This window comes from Micromys minutus, assembly GCF_963924665.1.
Source record: "Micromys minutus genome assembly, chromosome: X".
In the NCBI taxonomy this organism is placed as follows: Eukaryota; Metazoa; Chordata; class Mammalia; order Rodentia; family Muridae; genus Micromys; species Micromys minutus.
Window position 1 is genome coordinate 48,772,704 of NC_137970.1, and position 19,249 is coordinate 48,791,952.

The 19,249-nt window shown below is 48.6% G+C and overlaps 1 protein-coding gene across 1 annotated transcript; it reads left to right on the plus strand.

Annotated features, from left to right (window-relative positions):
- On the plus strand, positions 1–4,108 carry LOC308414927 (uncharacterized protein; the record flags this gene model as incomplete). The annotated part of the gene is made up of 7 exons (XM_080910093.1): positions 1–272; positions 1,515–1,691; positions 1,837–1,988; positions 2,333–2,391; positions 2,717–2,853; positions 3,732–3,795; positions 3,983–4,108. 7 exons carry the CDS (start codon positions 1–3, stop codon positions 4,106–4,108), a joined length of 987 nt encoding a protein of 328 aa, XP_080766219.1.
- Positions 4,109–19,249: the final 15,141 nt, after the last annotated feature.

The window sequence follows — 19,249 nt, forward strand, 5'->3', positions numbered from 1 at the left end:
ATGAGGAATATGACCTTCATATGCTCCTGCGCCTTTCTTCTCCCTCCTGCTCAGGTACCCATTTACTTCATTTTAGGCCTCTTCAAGGCAAAGCCTGCTGGAGATGGGAAACGACACGGAGGAGGTGCCTTCATCTCAGTCCGGGCCTTCTGCCTCCTCCACGGGCTCTGTCCAGCCCCCGTGGGCCCTGCCCCAGCCCCTTCAGAGACCAGCTATCTCCAGGTTGCCTGCCGGTCTGGGACTTGCCAGAGGGCAGATGAGGCAGGTAGAGGGTGAGAGGGGAGAAAGGGAGGCTTTCTCGGCCCCGCCCCAACCGTCAAAGTGTTGAGAGGACTGTGGAAGCTTGGGGAACGACTGAGGGGCGAATGTGTGGGTTTGCTGAAAGAAGGGGGCATGTGTTGAGGCCACAGATAGCTGAGTGCACCAGAGAGATTGCCTTTGCGCTAGGTCGGGGGCTGGTACTCCACATGGGCGTCAACAAAAGTCTGTCAGGTGTAAGAAGCTGGGAAAGAAGGAAATGGTAATGATGATGGTGGTGGTGGTGGTGATAATAATAATAATAGTAATAATAATAATAATAATAATAAATAATAATAGTAAACATTTTATATAATAGTTTTATATAATAATTTATTATTATTATTATTTATTATTATTATTATTATTATTAATCATTAACTTGAAAAATTAAAAAAAATTACCAGGAGAAATCTGGATGGTGGTGGTCCCCTTACTCCAGGTTCCTGGGTGGAAGGTTTTTAGGTACAATTCGGGTGTCCACTGCCTTCAGAAGAACAATAGGATTTCATGGGCGGGAAGGGTGGCCTTTGGGGTGGGGGGATAGAAGGGTAATCGGAGGAAACGGGGAGCAAGGAAATAATTGAGGCTGGTGTGAGGAAAACTTGAACGGAGGGTGAAGGGGAAAATTGAACACCGGGCATCTGTGAGACAACTGAGTACTTGGTGCATATTTTTCCCACTGGAGAGTGAAGGAATTCAAGGCACGAGGAAGAAGGTTGTCTTCCAGTGTCCAGGCGTTCTCGTGATTGCCTAGGCAGGCCTGGGGCTGGTGGTGTGTGGCGGTGTATGGGATGTGTGGAGTGCGTTTGAGCAGACCCATTGGGTGATGGAGCCAGTGCCAAGAGGTTGTTGGCGGGAGGTTCTGGGTGAGACAACACAAGGAAGACCCAGACTGTGTGAATACAAATGGGAGACAAAGGCTGAAGAAAACAGGGAGAGAATAAGCTGATGCTGGAGGTGACCATGTTAGAGAAGTTTCTCGTCCCCAGAGCCAGTTTGCTTTGTGTGTTTGCTTGCTTGTTCTGCTTTGTGTCTGGGGAGGGGTTGTTTTTGCTTGCTTGCTTGCTTTCGTGCTTGTGTGTTTGTTGTTGTTTTTTTTGGTTGTTTGTTTTTGTTTGTTTGTCTGGTCTTTGTTTTTGCTTGTTCCTTCGTTCTGCTCAGGAAAGAACAGTTGCTTTAGGGCCATGGAGATACAGTAGCGTTTCTGCTCTCAGCCTAAGAACCGGGGAAACAAAAGACAAGGCAGCTGTTCCCAGCCAGCCCTCCACTTCCGAATGTAACGTGGGGGGTAGCAAGACTGGAGCAGCACCACCTGCAATGGAACCTAGGCTCAGAGGACGTGTAAATCGCCCTGGCAGAGGCCACAGTTGTGGCACCAGGACCCAAGTCAGGTGAGAAACTCATTCTTCTCACTGTCAGGTCTGCTGGTGTCCCAGTTGGGCTGAATCCCTTTAAGTAAGGTGTCCAAGAGGGTGGGGGAGCGGTCAGGTTCTCTTTGCACATGACTAGGAGGAGTCCTTCAACCGCCTATTATAGGGACCATGGTGAGGCCCTGGAGACTGTGGGTTCTGAGAAGGGGCATAGTGCACCGGTAAAGAGGCGCCAGATTCGACTACCAAGAGCGACTGTCCCCCGCAAGGCCCCCAAACAGGCCAAGAAGACCTCTGATAAAGGAAGAGGTCAAGATGGTGAGTGTCACTGGCTGGGGAGGCAGCCTGAGCTAGTTTGGAGAGAAGCAGGGCATGAGTAACCCTGTGACCAGCCCTGCCACAGCATCGCAGTGGGTCCTTGGACAGGGGTACCCTGGACCTCAGTGGGCCCAGGTAGGGAAAACAAAACAAAACAAAACATCATATCATGCGTAGGTAGCACTTGTTTGCAGGAAGCAGAGATTTGGGGCACACGAGGCAAAAGGTGGGGGGAGGAGTGTGTTCAAAAAGGTTTATGGTGGGAAATCCTCAGAATGGTGTCGAGTGTTTTCGGATGAAGCTGGTGGGCGGGCTGGTGGGGAAGAATTCTTGGTCTTTTACAGCTGCAAATGAGAGCCCTGTGCCCCAGCCTGAAGAACTGCTCCCCCAAAGCCCCCAGGAGGTAAGGAGAATCTGTTGCTAGAGTGGGAGTCTCCCACCCCACTGTACTGTCAAGACCCCTTTCGACTGTGTCTTAAAGCCAGGGCTCTCGCCTCTAACTGCTCAGCATATGGCCTTGTGCTGATATCGGGAAATGTCACTTCCTCTTGGGCCTCAGTCTCCTCAGAGGCAGTTGAGCATAAGACTGGGTGGGGGTACGGGGTCTGCAGAGGTCTTCAGAGCCCTGACATTCTAGATTCCTGCCATCAGCCTAACATTTCTCCATCCCTCCTCCCTTCCTGGCCGGCCTGGAACCCAATCCCTACTTTTGATCTCTGTCTCTACAGGAGAGCCCCCACGGGTCTCAAGTATATTACTGGCCCCCAGCCTTTTCACCTCTGCCCTACGTGGCAGTGCTCCCGCAGCAGCAATTCATGGTCCCTCCTTCCGTGGGGCTTCATGAGGCTTTTGCCTTGTCCAACCCGTGAGTAGAAAAGGACCATGCAGCTGGCTGGGTCTTGTGTCTGTGTGTCCATACCTGGGCCGGGTGCCATAGCAGCAGCAGGAGGAGGATGGTGTGAGGGAGGAGGATGAGGGGAGGCAGGGGGCAGGGAGGGAGGAGGCTGCAGGTCAGACTGAGGGGTAAGGAGGACAGGGGACCTCTCCAGCTCTGGCAGTTCTTACTCCAGAGACTTGGAACGAGTGACTTAATTTTTTTCAAGCATCCATTTCCTAAAGGTCATTTTGGCAAGAGAATTCTATACCTGTCACATTGGAAAAAGCACCAGCCCAAGGCCTGCTGCCACACAGTGGGCCTCCAACACATGGACACTTTCTCTACACACAATAGATGGGTGAGATGGGAGCGTCCTGATGAAATCTAGGGTCACGGTGGAGAGGGCCACAGAGGCCCAGGGCAAAGTCCAGAGGCCAACAGAGAAAGCCTCCCGGAAGTGCTCGGGCTTGTCCGTCAAGATCTGTGGCGGCCTGGCGAAGTGCTGACAAGAAGCAGTCCCTGAAAATGGAAGGTCACCTTACCTCTTTAGGGACTTTGCAGTATATTAAAATGCAGACACGTGTGGTGCCCGATGCCTTCTTCACTGCACATCTGTGACTTGTGGCTCCCAGCGAGAGAATTAAAAGGAAATTCTACGGATTAATTTCTTAGGGAAAAAAATGTGTTAGGGGGATGGTGAAAAGGAAAACAGACTGCAGGACAAAGGGCATGTTCACCTCACAGGGCCTAAGGTCTCCACAGTCCTTTGAATCCCCACCTTCTGGTACTGCAAAACTCTACCAGTCTCTCTCTACAGGTGCTACCTACCCACCCGAGTGTTTAACTCCCATACCTCTCGTTTCCAGATGCTCAAATATGATCCTTCTGCCAAGTACCTCCACTGGTCACCACCATCCACTGGAGCCACAGGTCCCTGCAGAGAAGCGGGAGGGTTCTGGAAACTTGGGTGGGAGGAGCTAAGCTGCTGTGCAGGGCAGACCATCTGGGCTTTGGGAGTGGGCACTGGAGGCAGCTGGGTAGTGAGAGGGCATTTGTGCTTCTGAGAAGAGGTGTTGGGTGCATAGCTCCTGTTCTCCTCACACCTGTTGATTTGCAGGGGTACGGTGCCTCTGACCAGGCCTCGGTTTCTGCCACCTGGGAGTGTCAGGAAACACTGGAAGCTGCCCAGGCCCTCATGACTCTGAAGCACTCTTCATGGAACTGGCACCAGACCCACAGATAAACAGGTAGCTAGCTGGCTTTTTGCAAAGGAGCATGGGATGGAGAGAGTTGGGAGATGGGAGCTCTGCAGTAAGTTGATCATAGCTGGGTGCATGGGGTTAGTTTGTGGTTGGAATGACTTTGGGGCTGGGCACACCAGTCTTCTGAGGCTGCCTTCAGAGAGGGCACTTGGAGGATTATTCAGAGAATGCTAAACATCCCAAGTTTTGTGCCTAGCAGTAATTGGCTGGTGACCTGATGTCGAAAGAGAAGGAGTCTGAGGTCCCCGGGGAGTTGCAGGGTCTTGCCCTAGAACAGGCAGCAGCATATCAAGTGCAAGAGATAGAACCGGGCACCCCGAGTCCCCACCGAGCCCCATGTCCCCAGTCTATTGCTCACTGCTGTTGTGGAGATTCTTAATCCCAACCTGGAGTTTCTACCCTACCTTTGATCGTTCAGTTCCCAGATAAAAGACACACACAACCTTTATATTTACAATAAGCCTTAAACAGCACAAGAGCTGGGCAGATACCTACCCTCTATGCTGTCAGAATCTACGTTCCTGTTGATAACCCTGAGCTATTATTACTTCTCATCTGGGCTGCTCTTAACTCTAATTGCCCAGCCCTCAGGGCCACAATTTCATGATTTGCCTAACCCGTGATGTGACGTGATGGCGGTTTCTCCTTCCTCCTTCACCTTTTCTCCACCTTAAGGTTCTCCTCCAACCCCCAAGCCCTGGAAACCTAAAAGCCTGCCCATGTCTCTTCTGCCTAGGTATTGGCTGTCAGCATCTTTGTTTGCCAATCAGAAGTAACTTGAGGGGGGGGGGAAGTACACAGTGTCACTTGGTTCTACATGCAGATTCTCTCCTCTCTGGGACAGCCAGGTCTTAGGGGCACAATATTAGCATTAGAACACAAGCAACATCAGGCCAACCCACTACACACTGTAATGGTCTGGGGAGGACACAGAGATGGAACGAGATTTAGACCCCCATCTCAGGGAGATTTCAGCTCAGATTGCAGCCTGGATTCTTTACTGAGGTGTATTTTGAAAGCAGATCTCAAATGACTCACCCAGAGGGCAAGTGTTTTATGAGCTGAGAAGGGATGTAAACTTCTACTGTGTCTGGGCATCTTATTGTACACAGAGCCAGATGGGACCTAGGGAATCTAGGAGGAAGCCACCCTGGACAGAACTGCTGGAACACAAGGGGCAGAATGAAGCTGGGGAGGTGGCTGACCACAGGGGTCTGGCAAGGGTGGGAGACGAGACCTAGGCCAGGGCTCCTTGAAGGTTCCTGTCTCACAACCCCTTTCCATCTGAGAGATGTTTACAGGACCCCAGTATATAGGCACATGGGCAATAGGTGGGTATACAATCAAAACATGTACAGATAATAAACTGTAAAGAAATTTACTTTAATACAAGTCCTTGGTATACATGTAATTTTACCATTTATTAAAGATTAAATATATGCGCATGCCAAGGAAATAGGTGTGCTTATTTGTTTTTAACTCAAAGGGTTATATGTTGACTTAAAAGTTTCACACTGAGGAACATAAAGCATCTTCCTTGTGTCTCAGAGTTGATCCGTACTCTTAACTTAGGCTTGTCAGTGCCGAGGATGCGGCTCCAGGTAAATGCGTAGTATATAATGGCAGAGGTATGTTTGGGGCCATTTCATAAATTGTTAGAAATAATGTCCTAATCCCAAGACAAAATTCATCTGATAATTTTTCAGCAGCCTCAGCCCACGGCTCAAACAACAGTGTTAAAAGTCAAACCTTTTAAAACATGGCTAAGAGCGACAGCCAGGAAATATTAAAAGGTTTTGTTTTCCACAGTTAAACCATCATGTTTTAGTTAGAGGCTTCAAACTGGGCTTAAAACAACCCTCAAACATGAAGGGAAAGACTGACACCCGAGGTGGTCCTCTGACCTTCACATACCTGCACAGACTCACAAACACACACACACAGACACACACACACACACACACACACAGACACACACACACACACACACACACACACACACACACACACACACACACACACACACACCAGAGCATGGGACTAGGCCAGGAGGTGTGGGTAGTGGAATGTCAAGGAACTTTTCTGACATCAGGAAGGTTATATTTAGAGACCAGGAGCTTCACCACAGGTTTGTGGCCATGGTGGAGAGATGAGAGAAGGTGAGGCTGGAGGTGAGGAATTCAGACAGGAATAGGTCTGTCCACTGGTATCAGTGACAAATGTTCACTTGCAGGAGAAGAAGAAATGGGGGAGAGTCGGGAAAGGGATCGATGATCCTTAGTTGGTTCTTATATCATCCTTTATGCCTTCAGGTCTTGCTTGAAGTTGGAGCAGCGACGCCTCCCGTCTCACCCATGTGATTCAGATCCACCGGCCGGCTCCACTTCACTTCCTGTTGAGCGTCTGGAGTGCACCTCCCTCCTGAACTTTAGGGCCCGGGGGGCGGGGGGTGCAGGCTTCTTCAAGCACTGAGTAGTTGATATTCTGTGTGGTTCATGTCTGAAATGCATAAATGTGCTTTGCAAGCCTTTGGGCGGTTAATAAGCTTTCAGACTCTTTTCATAATGTAGATCAGTTCCTTAGCTTGAATGGTATGTTCTTATACCCCCATTCCCCATTCCTTTGGAAGCTGGTGCTTTTTAATGTATCTCCTATAGATAGCATTGTGCAATTTAATATGAGCAGTCCTTCGGTGGGGTTCTGAGTGGGTTAGTATACCACTGTCTGCATTTGTTTTATGATTACATATGTACCTGGGCACTCCCGTATACTTGTATGTGGACACACGAGAAGTTTCAACTTGTGTCTAGGCTTGTGTATTTGAAAAAATAAAGTGTTGGTAGCAGGCACTGTCTATGTCTTTGCTGTAACGGGCTACGCCTTCCCCAGTGGTCTCTATTCTGGGACTCTGACCCTGCCACATGTTCCAAGCCTTAGCCGTGCTACAGGACTCCTTCATGCCCTCAGAACATGCACCACAATTGAGATTCTTACACCTTACGCCTTACCAAGATAGGCTGTCAGCATAAAATTTGGCCTTGGCATCCTCTGGACCACAGCTTAGGTGTGCTGGCCCTGAGGAAATAATGCCAGAAGATTCTGCCTCCGTGATGCTGGTCCCTCCTTGATCACAGAGTCTTTTTCAGCCCCATCTGACCAGCATTGATTATCCTTATTTTGTTTTTGTTTTGTTTCTTTTATTTTTTTAAAAAAAATTATTGGACATTTTATGTATTTACATTTCAAATGTTATCCCCTTCCCTCCCTCTCCTGTCCCCCCTCCCTCTCCCCTTGCTTTCATGAACAAAAGGTTCACTTTAGTGGTGCTTTTATCTTGTTAAGTACGGTTCATTCTTTAGCTCCAAAGGACTATATAAAGCACATATTCTCAACTCCACATATCACATATGCAGCCCCAATTGAGGGTTATTGAAGAACCATGCTGGTTTGGAGGACCTTGCTTTCTTGGTGTCCTCAATACCTCTGGCTCTTATACTCTTTCTACCTCCTTTTCCACAGGGTTCCCTGAGCTCTAAAGGGAGGAAATAGATAAAGACAGCCCATTTAGGTCTGAATGTCCCAGGGCCTCTCATTCCCCGGATAATATCTGGATGTGGGTTTCTGTATTTGTTCCCATCTGCTGCAGGAGGAAACTTCTTTGATGAATGCTGAGGAAGGCACTAACATAAGAGTATAGCCAAATGTCACTAGGAGTCATTTTATTGCTACATAAAATAAAAACAATGGTATTTGCTTTTATGGGTCCCTAAGCTATCTAATCTCAGGTTATTGTCACCCAAGCAGTGTCCAGTATGGGTTCCTTCTCGAGGAGTCAGCCTTAATCAAATCAGATAATGGTTAGTTACTTCCACAAGACTTGTGCCACCATTTTCCTAGTATACCTTGCAGGCAAGACACCCTTATAGATAAATGGGTCTGTGGCTTGGTTGGTGTTTATGTTTCCATTGGTATTGTGCAGAGTACATTCCTGTATCAGAGACACTAGGTATGGGTGAAGGCTCTATGTGTGTTGTTTCTATGATTTCATTCTCAATCCACTTGGCACTTGTATATAGGAGGGTTGCTGAGTTTTGTGAGTTAACTCTGTATCCAGCTACTTTGCTGGAAGTATTTATCAGCCATGGGAGTTTCTTGATGGGATTTAGGGTCATTCCCAACAACAAAATAATACACTTTCTTTTCAGCACCTCGTAGAACCTTCTCCCCAATTGTCCACATGCTCTAATGCCAAGAACTGTGGGGACATATTTTAAAGACCAGTACTCCATTGAAAACTGCAAAGTCAAAAAACAAAGATAATTTTCACAAGAGGTACTACTTATCAAAATTAAATCACTTTCAGATAAGCGATTTGAATAGAACTAAAATTCTGAAAGGTACAGAAGCAGTCATTTAAAGTCTCCCAAATAAAATAAACAAAACTAAACTGAAGCAAATCAAAGAAACAAACCACCAAAAAATCCCAACAAACAAACACCTTCCAGGACCTGATAGTTTCAGCACAGAATTGTACCAGACTTTCAAAGAAGACTTATGCCAATATGGTCAAACTGTCGTACAAAATAGAAAACAGAAACAAAAGAAACATAGACAAATTCATTTAATGAGACCATAGTCACCCTGAAAGACAAACCAAAAATAAGGCTGACTCCTCGAGAAGGAACCCATACTGGACACTGCTTGGGTGACAATAACCTGAGATTAGATAGCTTAGGGACCCAGGGGAAAAGCAAATACCATTGTTTTTATTTTATGTAGCAATAAAATGACTCCTAGTGACATTTGGCTATACTCTTATGTTAGTGCCTTCCTCAGCATTCATCAAAGAAGTTTCCTCCTGCAGCAGATGGGAACAAATACAGAAACCCACATCCAGATATTATCCGGGGAATGAGAGGCCCTGGGACATTCAGACCTAAATGGGCTGTCTTTATCTATTTCCTCCCTTTAGAGCTCAGGGAACCCTGTGGAAAAGGAGGTAGAAAGAGTATAAGAGCCAGAGGTATTGAGGACACCAAGAAAGCAAGGTCCTCCAAACCAGCATGGTTCTTCAATAACCCTCAATTGGGGCTGCATATGTGATATGTGGAGTTGAGAATATGTGCTTTATATAGTCCTTTGGAGCTAAAGAATGAACCGTACTTAACAAGATAAAAGCACCACTAAAGTGAACCTTTTGTTCATGAAAGCAAGGGGAGAGGGAGGGGGGACAGGAGAGGGAGGGAAGGGGATAACATTTGAAATGTAAATACATAAAATGTCCAATAATTTTTTTTAAAAAAATAAAAGAAACAAAACAAAAACAAAATAAGGATAATCAATGCTGGTCAGATGGGGCTGAAAAAGACTCTGTGATCAAGGAGGGACCAGCATCACGGAGGCAGAATCTTCTGGCATTATTTCCTCAGGGCCAGCACACCTAAGCTGTGGTCCAGAGGATGCCAAGGCCAAATTTTATGCTGACAGCCTATCTTGGTAAGGCGTAAGGTGTAAGAATCTCAATTGTGGTGCATGTTCTGAGGGCATGAAGGAGTCCTGTAGCACGGCTAAGGCTTGGAACATGTGGCAGGGTCAGAGTCCCAGAATAGAGACCACTGGGGAAGGCGTAGCCCGTTACAGCAAAGACATAGACAGTGCCTGCTACCAACACTTTATTTTTTCAAATACACAAGCCTAGACACAAGTTGAAACTTCTCGTGTGTCCACATACAAGTATACGGGAGTGCCCAGGTACATATGTAATCATAAAACAAATGCAGACAGTGGTATACTAACCCACTCAGAACCCCACCGAAGGACTGCTCATATTAAATTGCACAATGCTATCTATAGGAGATACATTAAAAAGCACCAGCTTCCAAAGGAATGGGGAATGGGGGTATAAGAACATACCATTCAAGCTAAGGAACTGATCTACATTATGAAAAGAGTCTGAAAGCTTATTAACCGCCCAAAGGCTTGCAAAGCACATTTATGCATTTCAGACATGAACCACACAGAATATCAACTACTCAGTGCTTGAAGAAGCCTGCACCCCCCGCCCCCCGGGCCCTAAAGTTCAGGAGGGAGGTGCACTCCAGACGCTCAACAGGAAGTGAAGTGGAGCCGGCCGGTGGATCTGAATCACATGGGTGAGACGGGAGGCGTCGCTGCTCCAACTTCAAGCAAGACCTGAAGGCATAAAGGATGATATAAGAACCAACTAAGGATCATCGATCCCTTTCCCGACTCTCCCCCATTTCTTCTTCTCCTGCAAGTGAACATTTGTCACTGATACCAGTGGACAGACCTATTCCTGTCTGAATTCCTCACCTCCAGCCTCACCTTCTCTCATCTCTCCACCATGGCCACAAACCTGTGGTGAAGCTCCTGGTCTCTAAATATAACCTTCCTGATGTCAGAAAAGTTCCTTGACATTCCACTACCCACACCTCCTGGCCTAGTCCCATGCTCTGGTGTGTGTGTGTGTGTGTGTGTGTGTGTGTGTGTGTGTGTGTGTGTGTGTGTGTCTGTGTGTGTGTGTGTGTGTGTGTGTCTGTGTGTGTGTGTTTGTGAGTCTGTGCAGGTATGTGAAGGTCAGAGGACCACCTCGGGTGTCAGTCTTTCCCTTCATGTTTGAGGGTTGTTTTAAGCCCAGTTTGAAGCCTCTAACTAAAACATGATGGTTTAACTGTGGAAAACAAAACCTTTTAATATTTCCTGGCTGTCGCTCTTAGCCATGTTTTAAAAGGTTTGACTTTTAACACTGTTGTTTGAGCCGTGGGCTGAGGCTGCTGAAAAATTATCAGATGAATTTTGTCTTGGGATTAGGACATTATTTCTAACAATTTATGAAATGGCCCCAAACATACCTCTGCCATTATATACTACGCATTTACCTGGAGCCGCATCCTCGGCACTGACAAGCCTAAGTTAAGAGTACGGATCAACTCTGAGACACAAGGAAGATGCTTTATGTTCCTCAGTGTGAAACTTTTAAGTCAACATATAACCCTTTGAGTTAAAAACAAATAAGCACACCTATTTCCTTGGCATGCGCATATATTTAATCTTTAATAAATGGTAAAATTACATGTATACCAAGGACTTGTATTAAAGTAAATTTCTTTACAGTTTATTATCTGTACATGTTTTGATTGTATACCCACCTATTGCCCATGTGCCTATATACTGGGGTCCTGTAAACATCTCTCAGATGGAAAGGGGTTGTGAGACAGGAACCTTCAAGGAGCCCTGGCCTAGGTCTCGTCTCCCACCCTTGCCAGACCCCTGTGGTCAGCCACCTCCCCAGCTTCATTCTGCCCCTTGTGTTCCAGCAGTTCTGTCCAGGGTGGCTTCCTCCTAGATTCCCTAGGTCCCATCTGGCTCTGTGTACAATAAGATGCCCAGACACAGTAGAAGTTTACATCCCTTCTCAGCTCATAAAACACTTGCCCTCTGGGTGAGTCATTTGAGATCTGCTTTCAAAATACACCTCAGTAAAGAATCCAGGCTGCAATCTGAGCTGAAATCTCCCTGAGATGGGGGTCTAAATCTCGTTCCATCTCTGTGTCCTCCCCAGACCATTACAGTGTGTAGTGGGTTGGCCTGATGTTGCTTGTGTTCTAATGCTAATATTGTGCCCCTAAGACCTGGCTGTCCCAGAGAGGAGAGAATCTGCATGTAGAACCAAGTGACACTGTGTACTTCCCCCCCCCCTCAAGTTACTTCTGATTGGCAAACAAAGATGCTGACAGCCAATACCTAGGCAGAAGAGACATGGGCAGGCTTTTAGGTTTCCAGGGCTTGGGGGTTGGAGGAGAACCTTAAGGTGGAGAAAAGGTGAAGGAGGAAGGAGAAACCGCCATCACGTCACATCACGGGTTAGGCAAATCATGAAATTGTGGCCCTGAGGGCTGGGCAATTAGAGTTAAGAGCAGCCCAGATGAGAAGTAATAATAGCTCAGGGTTATCAACAGGAACGTAGATTCTGACAGCATAGAGGGTAGGTATCTGCCCAGCTCTTGTGCTGTTTAAGGCTTATTGTAAATATAAAGGTTGTGTGTGTCTTTTATCTGGGAACTGAACGATCAAAGGTAGGGTAGAAACTCCAGGTTGGGATTAAGAATCTCCACAACAGCAGTGAGCAATAGACTGGGGACATGGGGCTCGGTGGGGACTCGGGGTGCCCGGTTCTATCTCTTGCACTTGATATGCTGCTGCCTGTTCTAGGGCAAGACCCTGCAACTCCCCGGGGACCTCAGACTCCTTCTCTTTCGACATCAGGTCACCAGCCAATTACTGCTAGGCACAAAACTTGGGATGTTTAGCATTCTCTGAATAATCCTCCAAGTGCCCTCTCTGAAGGCAGCCTCAGAAGACTGGTGTGCCCAGCCCCAAAGTCATTCCAACCACAAACTAACCCCATGCACCCAGCTATGATCAACTTACTGCAGAGCTCCCATCTCCCAACTCTCTCCATCCCATGCTCCTTTGCAAAAAGCCAGCTAGCTACCTGTTTATCTGTGGGTCTGGTGCCAGTTCCATGAAGAGTGCTTCAGAGTCATGAGGGCCTGGGCAGCTTCCAGTGTTTCCTGACACTCCCAGGTGGCAGAAACCGAGGCCTGGTCAGAGGCACCGTACCCCTGCAAATCAACAGGTGTGAGGAGAACAGGAGCTATGCACCCAACACCTCTTCTCAGAAGCACAAATGCCCTCTCACTACCCAGCTGCCTCCAGTGCCCACTCCCAAAGCCCAGATGGTCTGCCCTGCACAGCAGCTTAGCTCCTCCCACCCAAGTTTCCAGAACCCTCCCGCTTCTCTGCAGGGACCTGTGGCTCCAGTGGATGGTGGTGACCAGTGGAGGTACTTGGCAGAAGGATCATATTTGAGCATCTGGAAACGAGAGGTATGGGAGTTAAACACTCGGGTGGGTAGGTAGCACCTGTAGAGAGAGACTGGTAGAGTTTTGCAGTACCAGAAGGTGGGGATTCAAAGGACTGTGGAGACCTTAGGCCCTGTGAGGTGAACATGCCCTTTGTCCTGCAGTCTGTTTTCCTTTTCACCATCCCCCTAACACATTTTTTTCCCTAAGAAATTAATCCGTAGAATTTCCTTTTAATTCTCTCGCTGGGAGCCACAAGTCACAGATGTGCAGTGAAGAAGGCATCGGGCACCACACGTGTCTGCATTTTAATATACTGCAAAGTCCCTAAAGAGGTAAGGTGACCTTCCATTTTCAGGGACTGCTTCTTGTCAGCACTTCGCCAGGCCGCCACAGATCTTGACGGACAAGCCCGAGCACTTCCGGGAGGCTTTCTCTGTTGGCCTCTGGACTTTGCCCTGGGCCTCTGTGGCCCTCTCCACCGTGACCCTAGATTTCATCAGGACGCTCCCATCTCACCCATCTATTGTGTGTAGAGAAAGTGTCCATGTGTTGGAGGCCCACTGTGTGGCAGCAGGCCTTGGGCTGGTGCTTTTTCCAATGTGACAGGTATAGAATTCTCTTGCCAAAATGACCTTTAGGAAATGGATGCTTGAAAAAAATTAAGTCACTCGTTCCAAGTCTCTGGAGTAAGAACTGCCAGAGCTGGAGAGGTCCCCTGTCCTCCTTACCCCTCAGTCTGACCTGCAGCCTCCTCCCTCCCTGCCCCCTGCCTCCCCTCATCCTCCTCCCTCACACCATCCTCCTCCTGCTGCTGCTATGGCACCCGGCCCAGGTATGGACACACAGACACAAGACCCAGCCAGCTGCATGGTCCTTTTCTACTCACGGGTTGGACAAGGCAAAAGCCTCATGAAGCCCCACGGAAGGAGGGACCATGAATTGCTGCTGCGGGAGCACTGCCACGTAGGGCAGAGGTGAAAAGGCTGGGGGCCAGTAATATACTTGAGACCCGTGGGGGCTCTCCTGTAGAGACAGAGATCAAAAGTAGGGATTGGGTTCCAGGCCGGCCAGGAAGGGAGGAGGGATGGAGAAATGTTAGGCTGATGGCAGGAATCTAGAATGTCAGGGCTCTGAAGACCTCTGCAGACCCCGTACCCCCACCCAGTCTTATGCTCAACTGCCTCTGAGGAGACTGAGGCCCAAGAGGAAGTGACATTTCCCGATATCAGCACAAGGCCATATGCTGAGCAGTTAGAGGCGAGAGCCCTGGCTTTAAGACACAGTCGAAAGGGGTCTTGACAGTACAGTGGGGTGGGAGACTCCCACTCTAGCAACAGATTCTCCTTACCTCCTGGGGGCTTTGGGGGAGCAGTTCTTCAGGCTGGGGCACAGGGCTCTCATTTGCAGCTGTAAAAGACCAAGAATTCTTCCCCACCAGCCCGCCCACCAGCTTCATCCGAAAACACTCGACACCATTCTGAGGATTTCCCACCATAAACCTTTTTGAACACACTCCTCCCCCCACCTTTTGCCTCGTGTGCCCCAAATCTCTGCTTCCTGCAAACAAGTGCTACCTACGCATGATATGATGTTTTGTTTTGTTTTGTTTTCCCTACCTGGGCCCACTGAGGTCCAGGGTACCCCTGTCCAAGGACCCACTGCGATGCTGTGGCAGGGCTGGTCACAGGGTTACTCATGCCCTGCTTCTCTCCAAACTAGCTCAGGCTGCCTCCCCAGCCAGTGACACTCACCATCTTGACCTCTTCCTTTATCAGAGGTCTTCTTGGCCTGTTTGGGGGCCTTGCGGGGGACAGTCGCTCTTGGTAGTCGAATCTGGCGCCTCTTTACCGGTGCACTATGCCCCTTCTCAGAACCCACAGTCTCCAGGGCCTCACCATGGTCCCTATAATAGGCGGTTGAAGGACTCCTCCTAGTCATGTGCAAAGAGAACCTGACCGCTCCCCCACCCTCTTGGACACCTTACTTAAAGGGATTCAGCCCAACTGGGACACCAGCAGACCTGACAGTGAGAAGAATGAGTTTCTCACCTGACTTGGGTCCTGGTGCCACAACTGTGGCCTCTGCCAGGGCGATTTACACGTCCTCTGAGCCTAGGTTCCATTGCAGGTGGTGCTGCTCCAGTCTTGCTCCCCCCCAAGTTACATTCGGAAGTGGAGGGCTGGCTGGGAACAGCTGCCTTGTCTTTTGTTTCCCCGGTTCTTAGGCTGAGAGCAGAAACGCTACTGTATCTCCATGGCCCTAAAGCAACTGTTCTTTCCTGAGCAGAACCGAAGGAACAAGCAAAAACAAAGACCAGACAAACAAACAAAAACAAACAACCAAAAAAACAACAACAAACAAACAAGCACGAAAGCAAGCAAGCAAGCAAAAACAACCCCTCCCCAGACACAAAGCAGAACAAGCAAGCAAACACACAAAGCAAACTGGCTCTGGGGACGAGAAACTTCTCTAACATGGTCACCTCCAACATCAGCTTATTCTCTCCCTGTTTTCTTCAGCCTTCGTCTCCCATTTGTATTCACACAGTCTGGGTCTTCCTTGTGTTGTCTCACCCAGAACCTCCCGCCAACAACCTCTTGGCACTGGCTCCATCACCCAATGGGTCTGCTCAAACGCACTCCACACATCCCATACACCGCCACACACCACCAGCCCCAGGCCTGCCTAGGCAATCACGAGAACGCCTGGACACTGGAAGACAACCTTCTTCCTCGTGCCTTGAATTCCTTCACTCTCCAGTGGGAAAAATATGCACCAAGTACTCAGTTGTCTCACAGATGCCCGGTGTTCAATTTTCCCCTTCACCCTCCGTTCAAGTTTTCCTCACACCAGCCTCAATTATTTCCTTGCTCCCCGTTTCCTCCGATTACCCTTCTATCCCCCCACCCCAAAGGCCACCCTTCCCGCCCATGAAATCCTATTGTTCTTCTGAAGGCAGTGGACACCCGAATTGTACCTAAAAACCTTCCACCCAGGAACCTGGAGTAAGGGGACCACCACCATCCAGATTTCTCCTGGTAATTTTTTTTAATTTTTCAAGTTAATGATTAATAATAATAATAATAATAATAATAATAAATAATAATAATAATAAATTATTATATAAAACTATTATATAAAATGTTTACTATTATTATTTATTATTATTATTATTATTATTACTATTATTATTATTATCACCACCACCACCACCATCATCATTACCATTTCCTTCTTTCCCAGCTTCTTACACCTGACAGACTTTTGTTGACGCCCATGTGGAGTACCAGCCCCCGACCTAGCGCAAAGGCAATCTCTCTGGTGCACTCAGCTATCTGTGGCCTCAACACATGCCCCCTTCTTTCAGCAAACCCACACATTCGCCCCTCAGTCGTTCCCCAAGCTTCCACAGTCCTCTCAACACTTTGACGGTTGGGGCGGGGCCGAGAAAGCCTCCCTTTCTCCCCTCTCACCCTCTACCTGCCTCATCTGCCCTCTGGCAAGTCCCAGACCGGCAGGCAACCTGGAGATAGCTGGTCTCTGAAGGGGCTGGGGCAGGGCCCACGGGGGCTGGACAGAGCCCGTGGAGGAGGCAGAAGGCCCGGACTGAGATGAAGGCACCTCCTCCGTGTCGTTTCCCATCTCCAGCAGGCTTTGCCTTGAAGAGGCCTAAAATGAAGTAAATGGGTACCTGAGCAGGAGGGAGAAGAAAGGCGCAGGAGCATATGAAGGTCATATTCCTCATGCCGCCAGAGGTTAGTTACCGGAGACTCCAGCTCTTCAGAATCGGCGGCAGGCTGAGCCTCGAAAGGAGCGGCTGGTTCGGACCCGGCTCACGCCTTTTCTCGAACTTCCTGCTTTCTCTCGGCGGCCGGCCGATGAGCTTCCTGCCCTCGTCCCGCGGCAGCGCACCCTCTGGTGGCCTCTCTGACACCACTTCCGCCCGAGCTCTGATGTGGCGCCTGGAGGCCTTCCTGGTTCCTGGTGTTCACGAAACTGCTCCTGCCTCTGCCTACCCCGCAGGGACAAACTGATCTTTTGTTCCTTCCGCTGGCGGTGGCGGTTCTGCAAGCTGCTCCCAGTCGGAGGCGAAATAATGTGGGGTGGGGCTGCACAGACTTTCACCTAGGTCTACTTGCTAGGCTAGGCGCGGATGTGTTCTTTCGAAATCAAGCGTCCGAGTTTGGCATGGACCACCTTCCACCCTCACGTCCTGTTTTCTCATCCGGCATCCATCTTAAACCCCAGACAGCGCCTGCCAACGTCTGGGAACACTACGTTGCATCTCCCAGGAGTCTGTCTCAGACCTTTCTTTTCCCTTCCAGGGATAAGTCCCTCGCTTTCTCTGATAGCTCTACACTCCCTTATTTTAGTTGAATGTTCAAGCTTTCTGTCCTTACTTGTCTTTTCATTTAACAATCGTTTAGTTACCGTTTTCCAAATTCTTTATTTTTATTTTTGTCACTCCAAAGCACGACGTGATGCAAGGCCTGCTGGGGAACGCCCCTGATTCTTGCTTCTCAGACCCACATGGAGGTTCCCTGGCCCTGGTCTTGTGTCCTTCCATGTATGTCTATGTGAGAAGCTGCATGCCAGTTCGCCAGGGAACTCGGCTGCTGCGCGTTTGGACTGCATTTTCATTGATTCTGTGCATCGGTGAACAGGGAACTGGCTATCTGCAGGATACCCGGCCTTTCTAGTCCTCGGCTCCGCACGCCTCTCCCTTTCTGTGGAGCTGTCATAGTTTTGTTTCTTCCGAGTTTGTTTCTGGTTTTATCTTTCGTACTTTCCTAACTGGTGCACCTTATGTCGCTTATATCCCACAACACTCTAGAGCCTTGCTGCTCTTGTGTCTGATAGCTGCTTGGGGGTGACGGGTGGGTGGATGGACTCGCGTCTGACTTACAGAAATGCACGAGACTCTTTAACGGCTGCACTGCTCCTGAAGCCCACCACCATATTAAATCTCGTCGTACTAGAAATCCACACTTGAGTTTCGAGGCTTTTCTCTGCATCCGAGCTCTTTAACAACAGTCTGTGTTGTTGTTTTTGGTGGTGGTGGAGGTGGTGGAGGTGGAGGTGGTGGAGGTGGAGGTGGTGGAGGGGGTAGTGGTGGAGGGGGTAGTGGTGGTGGAGGGGGTGGTGGTGGTGGTCATATTCGTTGTCATCTTCGTCGTGGACTTGGTCGTCGTGTTTCCAGTGTTCCCTTGGCCCCCTGAAAGGCAGCCTGATAAGGACACGGATGGAGGGGCTTGTTTTGAGTTGTTGCTGCTTTTAGTAAACTGTCACCACCAGTTTCAGAGGAAATGCTTTGTTGTGGCGGTTGTTTTCTGGCTTTCCCTTTCTGTGCTCAGTTTTGCCTTTCCTTCCACCCTTCATCCTCCCAGTCTCCCTATTTCTTTTCCTTTCCTGCCTGTCTCCTTCTGTTTCTTTCTTCCAGCTCTCCTTCCTTTGTTCTGTTCTTCTTCCTCCCTTCCTAGCCCATTTAACTAAAAGATGAATAAACAACCCTTCTGTTGATTTCAAACATCTGTTTCAAAATATCACAGATATACTGTGCCCCCAGGGGACTGTGTGTGGCTCTCTTTACTCCTTTGTGTACATGGCATCTGGCATTTATAGGTCCTTCTTAGCATGGCTAGCTAAGCTTCCTTTTACTTCCTTTAAATAGGCATAACACTGGGGGATAAGATACTTTTTGGCATATTCTGAAGGTACGCATGCAATGCTATTTACATGCTAGGTTAAAACAACTGCATGTGTTACCCACACACACCTCCTCCTCAAGTCCCCTTTGATTCCAAACTCTAATAGGAACTGAGGTTTGTTCTGGCCAGGTTTATTTCTTTACTCTATTTCACGGCTGGGGCAGATTACTTCTATGCACCGGGACCTCTGGTCTACTCAGCGCCTGCCTAGCTCTTTTATACATTCCCTTGCGGGGGACCCGGACATGCCATTCCTTTCTCCCGTGCTACCTTTACCTGACACTAAAAAGCCTAGTTCTAAAACCTCTGCGACTCACGAGAACTGGAGCTTCCTTCATCAGCCACTTTATAAGTCCCTGTGTTGTTTCTGGTAGTAGGCTAAGACAGGAGGGGACAGGAAAATTGGCCAGATGCCCTCATAGACCCCACAGTCTACAGACAAGTTACTGCTGGGGGAGGGGGTGAGCCTCCTGATGTTCCCTCCTTGTGCCTGACATCCTGCAGATGCTAGAGACTAGATTAGTTA